Source organism: Glycine max, chromosome 11, assembly GCF_000004515.6.
Source record: "Glycine max cultivar Williams 82 chromosome 11, Glycine_max_v4.0, whole genome shotgun sequence".
Lineage (NCBI taxonomy): Eukaryota > Viridiplantae > Streptophyta > Magnoliopsida > Fabales > Fabaceae > Glycine > Glycine max.
The window spans coordinates 3,486,188-3,496,415 of record NC_038247.2 but is presented as its reverse complement, the minus strand read 5'-3'; the positions used below and the strand labels follow the sequence as shown (position 1 = coordinate 3,496,415).

Genomic DNA, 10,228 nt, shown 5'->3' with positions numbered 1-10,228 from the left:
TTAATACATATGCGCCTTAAGTTTATATTTGGTGGTTTCTATGTGTAAGAAATTAGACATTTCTTGATTTGTTATATCTAGGCATCCATATATATATATGAATTGCTCTTCATGCTAGTTTTCCTGGATAGTCTACCACTTTCTGCACAACTTTTTTTTGGCGTTGATTCTATCTTTTTGTATAAAAATCATTGTTGCCTTGTAAAAGTTAAGTCTTAGCGAAATTCCGGAGGCATCTAATTATTAATGGCATCACAAAAGATAAACTTGCGGGATCTCATGTGAAGTTTTAATTTGGAAATTTTATAATGAAAAATTATATATATGTGATAAGAATTTTGTACAATAAAAATGGAGACAACAAGAGAAGAAAATAAATGTAGTGAGTAATTGATATGAATGTAATAACCACATCTCATTGGTTACATAACTCTTTCATAATTTGATTTCTTAGTGAAAGTTATATTGCAAATTTCCCTGCAACCACATCAACGTTAAACGGCAATGGCCGTAACATAACCGTAAGTCTAAGTCTTAAATTTATAAGATTCACAATGTCACTGTCACCCACTTCTTAGGTATATTAAACAATTTACGACACACAACATCTTGGTGTAGATGAGTTTGTGTTGAACACCTTGGTTGATTCTATAACTAGATCTTTTAGTCCAACAGACTCTAGAATCACATGTGACGACCTGAGAGTCATGATCAATCTCTTCACCAGTAAGGAGCCAATAACTAATAGTCTTGCCCAGACCAAAAATTCTTAATTGATTGGAAGTACTTGGACCACAGATTAATTGTTGAATTCTTCCCGCTCAGAATTCTTAAAAGATTTAAATTTTGTTCCCCGCTAATTTGCATGGTAAACAAAAGGAGAAAACCGACGAAAACAATTTCACGTTGAAGATGGTTTATATTCTTCTTATTAGTTATTTTACACGCTGAAGATACGGAGCAGTAACACACTTATGCTGTATACGGAGTAGATAACCGGCCAGTAAACAGTCTTGCTCATCACATAAACTGAGTATATGATAAATTTGGCACCGTTTTACTGGTCATTTTCTTTTGTTATCACATTATATACAATATCTCAAGTCTATATTATGTTGAAGACTTAAAGGTATTCAAAAGGGTTCGAGGAGCCGAAAGATCTACAAATTATCGAGTAACTTGATTAGTTTTTGGGATCAGCTTTATAAAAAGTTAGAATAGATTCCAAAATATTGGTCTATTGACTTTATTTTTTGAAAAATACTTTATTACTTTACAGGCGATAATTACATTGAAAACTGTACAAAGTGAAAATACTACCCGATAATGTATGCACTTTTATATCTAGTTAGTTACTTTTTCTCCTACATATTTTCTTTGTGAATCTGAATACATTAACTGTGCGGTAGTTAGAGAGTGAGGGATGCTGGGACAGGGAAAGTTGAAATGGACTTGAAGGGGTTTGGCGGGGCCAACTGTCGGTCACATTCTACGTGTCTATAATTGCATGAAAGGCACGTGAATTGCAACGAAATAAAGTAAATGTACGTCTACCCTACTTCGGTAATTCCCTTTTAAATATCATCGGTGGAGCGATATGACGAAACTAAATAATGTAAAACAGTAAACGTATAGTTTTATATATGTCTTAATCGATCAATAGCATTATTGTCTCCGTAACTAGGTGGTTTGTGAGGCCTAGTTTAGAGAAAGTGTGTTCTGTTTTTTCCAAGTCTTTCTTTTGAGTTCTTATCTGTCCTTATTAATGCCAGGTTAGTGATTTGTTTATAAATTATATATATTTTTTATCCATAACAATTAAATATAGTATCAAAAGAATGATAACATTTATATATCTCAATCAATCAATTAAATTAAACATGATATTAAGAATGTTATAACAGTCACCCATATTATTCAATCAACTAAATTACACTCTTTGATTACTCTGCATTTTTCTGATTTTACATGAGTCCGTGCCATTCCTATTTTGATACTTTCCTCCTGTGCCATACATACCTCCTGGCTGGGGTAAAAACGCTTTCCAATCGATCCCATAGTCTTTTTTTTTTTCAAGTCAGCAGCTTCAATCACGACATAAATCGATAAAATCAGGCAACGTGTTAGCCAAATTAGCAGCGTACATGATTTCAAAGTTGCCCCTTCACGTGGTCATCTCATCTTTTCTTTCTTCATCCATCACTGTCCATCCTTGAATGAAACAGTTTCACTAGTAAAGAATAATTAGAAAGTCAAGTTTGATCGAATTTTTTTTAATATATTAAGAAGACAGAATAACAAACTAAATGCTCAGCATTAAATAAAAATAAAACACAATCTCGGAATTAATGTTTGAATAAGTTATTTATAATTAAATTATTTTTATCATAGAACCCAAACTCGACGAAGGCCCGAAATCAAGTCTTTTTACTGTTTTTCCCCAGTTCGCCCATGCCGTAGATGGCGCTCTCCCTTCTTTGATATAAAGGACAATGCGCATCAAGATAACCACCCAGGATTTTCCAACGTTAGAATCTCAGCAATTTTAGATGTTTCTTTCTTTCTGCCTTGAGCCTCACCTCTTGTGATATGCAGCATTCTAGACTTTCCAGTAAAAAAGAAAGACGAGAATTCTGCGCAATCCGAGGAGCTAGCGACACTTAGGCCAAAAGACACCAACAAACAAATCCAGCACCGCTTCCACGTTTTCTTAATAAAATGGTTACATCGGAACTCTCTAATCACCAAAACAACAACTCTCCCATGATGGCGAAGCCCCACAGAAACAAAACCTCCTCTGTATTTCTCTCCGATGGATCTCTCTTCCTCGGAGGAGCATTCTCCGCTCTCATCCTCGTCTGGGGTTTCTCCTCCTTCACCACCACCATCCCTAAGGAAACCCCCAATTTCGAATCTCTTACCAAAAACGACGCTGTTCCGCACCACGGTACTCCCGATTTCAACTTCGACCCCCCCGACAGAACATTCTACGACGACCCGCAAATGGGTTACACCATGGACAAGAAAGTTCGCAACTGGGACGAGAAGCGCGAGGAGTGGCTGAAGCTCCACCCTTCCTTCGCCGCCGGAGCTAGAGAGAGGGTTTTCATGGTGACCGGTTCTCAGCCAAAGCCGTGCCGGAACCCCATAGGAGACCACCTCCTCCTGCGGTTCTTCAAGAACAAGGTGGACTACTGTCGTCTCCACGGGTGCGACGTTTTCTACAACAACGCACTGTTGGACCCAAAGATGTTTGCGTATTGGGCCAAGTACCCTGTGGTGCGGGCCGCGATGGTGGCCCACCCGGAGGCGGAGTGGATCTGGTGGGTTGACTCGGACGCGTTGTTCACCGACATGGAGTTCAAGCTCCCCCTTGAGCGTTACAGGGAGCACAATCTCGTGGTTCACGGCTGGGCCCACCTCATACACGAGAAGCGAAGCTGGACGGGACTCAACGCCGGCGTCTTCCTCATCAGAAACTGCCAGTGGTCGTTGGACTTCATGGAGGCGTGGGCCAGCATGGGCCCACAGACCCCCAATTACGAAAAGTGGGGCCAGACGCTGCGGTCAACTTTCAAGGACAAGTTCTTCCCGGAGTCAGACGATCAGACGGGCCTGGCTTACTTAATCGCCATAGAAAAAGATAAATGGGCGGACAGGATTTACTTGGAGAGCGAGTACTACTTCGAAGGGTACTGGGAAGAGATCTTAGGAACGTTCCAGAACATTACCGAGAAATATAATGAGATGGAAAAAGGGGTGAGTAGGTTAAGGAGGCGTCACGCGGAGAAGGTGAGTGAGACTTACGGTGAGATGAGGGAAGAGTATTTGAAGGATGCTGGGAATGGAAAAGGGAGTTGGAGGAGACCATTCATAACTCACTTCACAGGGTGTCAACCCTGTAGTGGAAAGTATAATGCCATGTATTCCGCTGATGATTGCTGGAACGGAATGCAGAAGGCTTTGAATTTTGCCGACAATCAAGTCATGCGTAAATTTGGTTACATGCGCCCGGATCTACTGGATAACGCCATTTCCCCTGTCCCTTTTGATTATCCCCGTTCACTTCGTCATTGATCATCAGGTAAAATCTTTTATTTAATGTTCTCTCAGATTCCGTATACTTTGTTTATAAATATTTCAGTTTAAGGTATCTTTTCTTCTGGCGCCTAGTGAAAGGGGTTTGGCGTTAGAGAGAATTTCATATTAGTTAATTAATTAATGGTGTATTATGGAATGGAATGAAGGGATGATTTGATTAATGTCATTCTTCCCGAATCCCTAAAAGCATAATGTTGTTAGGTGCTTTGTCTCTTATTCTTCGCTATTTTTGTCTTCCTGGCTTGATTTTTTGACTAAACAATTCTTCTTTTTGATCTCTGGCTGCATGCCTTGAAAATCACAACATGCTTTCCGTAATTGCAGTCCATCAGGTTCAAAATGAACCCATAAAACCTGGAGTCTGCTGAAATTTCCTCTCAAACCACCGGTAAAAGCATGTAGTAAAATCCTCTTTAATCTAGAAGTTTTACTATTGATTCTTGAGAAAATATATTATCTAACGAAAGTGTAAAAAATCATATATTAGTAAATGATAGTAATCTTTGATTAGTTCACGTTGTAGTTTTTTTTTTTACATTAATAAAGTATTCAAAATTATTTTTTAAGAGGAATAATTATGTTCTTTAGGTATTAACTATGTTTATTTTTTATTTATATTTTTTTTGTTAAGTATTGAAAGTTTGAAGCCAACATTAAAATAATATTTTTGTAAGCATGAAACTTAATACCGTACAGTTATTGCTAGTATTATTTTATAATAAAAATTGATATTTTATCTAAACAGTCATCATCCATTTTATTTAGCAAATTTAAAAAATATAATTGTTGATATAAAATATTAATTTTAATTAGAAACAATAACAGTACCCAAGTTAGTACGTTTTGTAATACAATATTAATATTTAGTTATTGTTGGAAATATAGTAGCGTTTTGTATCACGATTTAGGCCTAACTTTATCGTTACTACATAAACAAGATTTATGGTTGAAATTATATTTTGAAATAAAGTAGTCTTTAACCAGTGCAAATTGGAATCATTGAACCAAAGCTTTGCATTAGAAAATAGTATTGGTAGTTTTATAAGGTGTCGCTATGATGCAAACGTTAACGGTTACAGTGTTAGCAAAACAGTAGTGAAAATGTTGATAAAGACGAATGGGAATCGCTGAACAGATGAAGGAAGTGTGGTTTGTGGACACTGACAAGATTTCAGTATTATATGCTTTTCGGGAAATTGAATGAAATGGTACCTTATATTATTACAACAAGCGGGTAGGGGGCGCATATACGTTGCTGATTGTCGCTCAACCACCATGATCTTCAAATTATTTGAATCCACGAAAGTCAATCTACCCAAACCCAAGCATGTTTGTTTATTACTATTATTTCCGGCAGTATTGGTTCTGCCAAGTGACTATCATGGCACTGGCTAAAACTTGAAAGACCACACTTTCCATATGGCAGGCTAACTTGTTACTGATAATTTGCATAAGTGTCCGCGCATGCAGTGATATATTTTGAAGAACTCTTTATTTATCTGTCTTTATAAATTTTGAGATATTTGAAGTGTGCAAGATAATTCCAAAAAAAAGATATGAAAAAAGAAATTCTTAACATTATATATATGCTGCCAATATTTTCTAACCATACCTTTTTTTGTTTGTTGTTTGTTGCGGAAACATTTTATCGTGGATCTAATAAATGCATTATTTTGGACCTGCAGTGTGAAGGACCCGCTGAGCTTGGATAGATTTTACTGCGGCCCACTATTTAAGATGGATAGATGAACCATGTGCATGCGTACAGAACTTTCATGGACCTGTATTATCGTCGGGGTTGTGGGGTCATGCTCACATAGTAGCATATCCAACCATGTTAATACACTACTTGCTACAGTAAAAAGATACCCTGCGGCCATTCTAGTTACATCTACCCTTTGTTTTTTTCCCTCCCTTTTCCTCTCATGGCTTGAAATCTTACATATATAGAAGCATAACAAAATAGCAGTGCTAAGGTTTATGACGTTGTTATGACCAATGTTCTAGTGTACCCAACATCAAGATGGCCCAATAAACTTGTAGACATGTGAGTTGTGACGTGCATTTTCACATGAGTATTACTTGGTTTAATTACGAAAGTGGGTTGATTTTTAAATTTTTTATCATAATTGGTATTTTTTTTTAAATTATGAAAAATGGATAAATTGAACTTTGATATACGATTTTTTAATAAAGAAATCATATATCAAAACATAGTTTCATTTTTCATTTGTTTAAAATATTTTTTTTCTCTCTAAGGACTGAAATCATATGTCAAAATATGATTTTAATTTTTTTTCCAATGAAAAATAAGATTTCTAAAATAATTTAAAAAATGCTGAAATTGAATATTAAAATACGATTTCTAAAATAATTAAAAAAATATGTTGAATCATATGTTAAAATATGATTTCAACTTTTAATAATAAATAAATAAAAAAAAAATATGTTGAATCATATGTTAAAATATGATTTCAACTTTTAATAATAAATAAATAAATAAAAAACTAAAATCGTATATGCATATACAATTTTAATGACAATTTTTTAAAAAACAAAACTGTGCTTTAAAGCACCATTTTTTCATAGTAAAATCTTACTTAAAAGTACAATTTATCCATATTCATATTTTTTTTAAAAATTATATCCATTATGGTCATTTTTTTTAAAAAAAAAACCCATTATGGTGCAAGAGCCGCATTACTTAGTCCCAATCAATTATTTTGATTCGTGTTGAAAGAATTACTACTAAGTACTAACCACCCAATTTTCCAACGCGTGGAATTTAAATAAATAGGTGATGATTCATTTGCAGTGTGAGGTGGTTCTATACTATTGTTGCAGCATAGAGAGATGATAAAATGAGTCGACTCTATTGAAATTGGTCCATTTAACCTGTTGAAGGTGGGGTTGGTTTGGATGGATCGGTTGAATTTATCAGTTTTCAATATTTATTATAATAACTCGGTAAGATTTAGTTATGGTTGTAGATTTTATTGATATTAATGAACTAAAATATTACTAATATTCCAAGTTTTTGTCTTTTAAGGTCATTGATAGATGTATTTTGTTGTTTTAATAAACTAATTAATGGTTATTATAATTATTTTTGAAGATTTCAGTAGTCGATTGGTCATTAAATGACATGGAGATGAAAAAATGAAGTTTACAGCTTAATGGTTAATACCATGGGAAGTGAAGAATAGTGTTACGGGGACTTTTCAATTTTCACCCCCTACAAGCTAGTGGCGAGAAAGTGCGAACCCATCAAATGTGTTCATCACTTCCTCCTCCTTTCCCATACTCATCTATTTTATACATTGCCTATATAAATTGAGGGGCAAATAAATGAAATTATGAAGACACACACAATCTCAGAGTAATGTTGTTATCCAAAAAGAAAATTTCTAGAGTTAACAAAAAGCGCAATCGTCGTAATACAGCCATTCAATCTAACTACTACTTTATAAAATCTAATCAATGCATCACGAGCTTAACGCTGAACTGTAATCTAATAAATAGAATACTCTATTTTGTGATTGTTGCCAGCATATACTTATAAAAGGGCTTCTTTGATGTCAACAACGGAACTTTGATTGGCGTTCTACGAAATAGAGGCATTTTGCTTTTCTTTGGCGAGCCTTTTTGCCATCCTCCGGTGCTTCACTTTCACGGATTTAGCACAAGCCCCCACATCTTCATCACCTAAACCAAGTTGTGCGTAGCATAAACGTCAGAGACGACATTCGTAACGTGGCCATAAATTAGTTTCAGATAAATAACATAACAAGATATTCATAAGGGATAGTCAACGTGTTCATCGGTTCAAGAACCTTCTTCAGGAGCATTTGATCGAACAGTTGGAGCATCCTCTGGAACTTGAGTGGGGGTGAGAGGCAACAATGGCCCAATTAATTTTCCGCGATGTATCGCTTCTTCCTTCAGCTTCTTCTTACGGATTTTCTTTCGTTGAGCCCTCGTGAGCTTCTCCGTCGTCTGGGAGTCATGTTCTTCGTTGCCGCTCGTGGAGGCATTGTCGTAATCGTCCAAATTGCCTACATTTTCAACGCAAATACCAAGAATGTTTCAATTTTTTTTGTGATTGTTAAAGTATGCTCCTTGCTGTCCAAAATTGTACCTGAAATAATGTCAAAACGAGACCCGTCGTCGATCAAAGCTGTTTCCACAGGTTTCAACTCCTGTTCGCGCTAGACGATGATAAAATTATATTAACCATCGAATTAAAATAAAATAAAAGAAGTTGAAGAAGAAAATGCACAAAGATATACTTGCGGTAGAGGAGGAGACTCAGGAGAGGGATAGAGCATATTAACGATGGCTTCATTGAACCTTCGTTTTCTGTCATCTGGGTTCATGAAATTAAGCGTAAAAAATTAACACTTGTGCAAGGGCAATGCAATAGTATTGATTTTCTGCTCAGGATCTGAAACAGAAATGTATCTTCTATACACACTGTCCAGAGAGAGTTTGGTTTTGGTACTTTACAAAGAGATTATATTAAAGTTATATATATATATATATATCACCTTAATTAAGTCTTAGTCACACTGAAAGTTTATAACTCGTTAGATAACGCGTGAATTGAATTCAGATTTTTCCCACAAAATCAATCAAGGTGGATTACCAATTATATTTTAAGCTCTTTAAAACCTGATTCAAACGGTATAATATTATGTTACTGTTGGGTGGTCACTGGATCAGTGTCCGACCCATAGGTTACTCATAGAGCGGTGCATATTACTTTTAAAAAAAGTTATATAAGATTTTTTTATACAAATTTGTTATAAAGATGTTATATATAATATATTTGTCTTTTAAAATATTAATAAATGACTTTAGTTTATTGGTAGATAACCTTCGTGTTCTGTCTTCAATTCTCATCGACAACATTACTAGAGTGATGAGGTAAAAACTAAATAGATGTATTTTTTTTTCGAGAAAAAATAGAACTAACTTAAAAACCGATTAACTTGGTGATCGAGTTTATCGATTTAACCTGTCTGAGAGCATTTTTGTGTAATAATTCATGGTCATAACATTTTGAAATTTTGTAACGCTCATCAGTTTTGAAAGCCAAATTGAATGGCTGTTAATGGATGATAATGGCCAATAATGAATTGTAACAGCCAATAATGAGTGGTAATGGCTGGTAAATGCATTCTTGATGGTAGAATGCCTATATAAGCACATGAATTTGGTCCCTGAGCTCATCCCTTCGAATTCAGTCTTATACACCATCTAGAGAGTGGAAGAGAGAGAGCTTGGAAGAACCAAAACAAGAAACTCTTCATAGCAATGGCTGGAGGTATGTTTTGATCTGTAATTTCCGCATTTTATTAATAACCTGTGTTTCTTTGTAGTTTGTAATATCACAGGTTAAAAGAGATTTGTTCTAACATTTGGTATCAGAGCAGGAATTGCCTCTGCCTTGTCCATTTTCGTTTTTCGGTATTTTCCGATTTGATTTTGTTTATGGTATGAAGGGCCTTGTTTCTTAAAAAATAAAATTAGAAATATGTATTTCGTTAATTTTGGCTTTTGAATCGTGAAAAATGGTGTCCGAATGAATGAAAAACAAACGGGTCTGCGTATGGGTCGGGTTTGACCCGCTTTGACCCGCTAAAGGTTGAAGATGATGAACAGTGTTTTAAAAAAAAAAAAAAAAAAAAAAGACAAAAACTCCTACATTTTGTGCTAGCTGGGTGTCAAACCCTTGACTCCGAGAACACTAATATATGTGTGGACCACTAAACTAGTAAGACTTTTTTGATATGTTGTCGTTTTTAATACCTTATATACACATTGTGCTTTACAGTTTTTTGAATTTTGATTTAATTTATGCATGAATATATTCTAGAACATTTTATTCTATGCATATATATATGAAATCAAATGCATAATATTATATTTCAATTATAAAATTATATGAGAATCTTATTCATAATTATATTGTATCTTGATTTTGAAATGCAAAATACTATTTATTCTCATATAATAAATTTTTATGTCTAAGTGATCTTTATGATTTTGATTAATTATGGATTAGCCACAGCATCTATATTTGATTAAAATTATATATTAAGTTGGTTAAAGATCATATAAGGAA

At 34.8% G+C, this 10,228-nt stretch overlaps 2 protein-coding genes across 3 annotated transcripts; one reads left to right on the top strand and one right to left on the bottom strand.

Moving 5' to 3' along the window:
• The first annotated feature begins 1,675 nt into the window (after positions 1–1,675).
• On the top strand, positions 1,676–6,195 carry LOC100820190 (galactomannan galactosyltransferase 1). Its single transcript, XM_003539215.5, has 2 exons — positions 1,676–4,084; positions 5,787–6,195. The coding sequence occupies exon 1, from the start codon at positions 2,719–2,721 to the stop codon at positions 4,075–4,077; it is 1,359 nt and encodes a 452-aa protein (XP_003539263.1). The 5' UTR covers positions 1,676–2,718; the 3' UTR covers positions 4,078–4,084; positions 5,787–6,195.
• Positions 6,196–7,261: 1,066 nt separating this feature from the next.
• On the bottom strand, positions 7,262–8,730 carry LOC100818582 (uncharacterized). Of its 2 annotated transcripts, none has more exons than XM_006590558.4 (4): positions 8,391–8,730; positions 8,240–8,300; positions 7,935–8,156; positions 7,262–7,806 (listed from the first exon to the last, which is right to left on the bottom strand). In XM_006590558.4, exons 1-4 carry the CDS (start codon positions 8,475–8,477, stop codon positions 7,706–7,708), a joined length of 471 nt encoding a protein of 156 aa, XP_006590621.1. In that variant the 5' UTR covers positions 8,478–8,730; the 3' UTR covers positions 7,262–7,705. The 2 variants fall into 2 exon arrangements, with proteins under 2 accessions (XP_006590621.1, XP_003539261.1); XM_003539213.4 differs by having other exon boundaries at positions 8,240–8,309; positions 8,391–8,727.
• Positions 8,731–10,228: the final 1,498 nt, after the last annotated feature.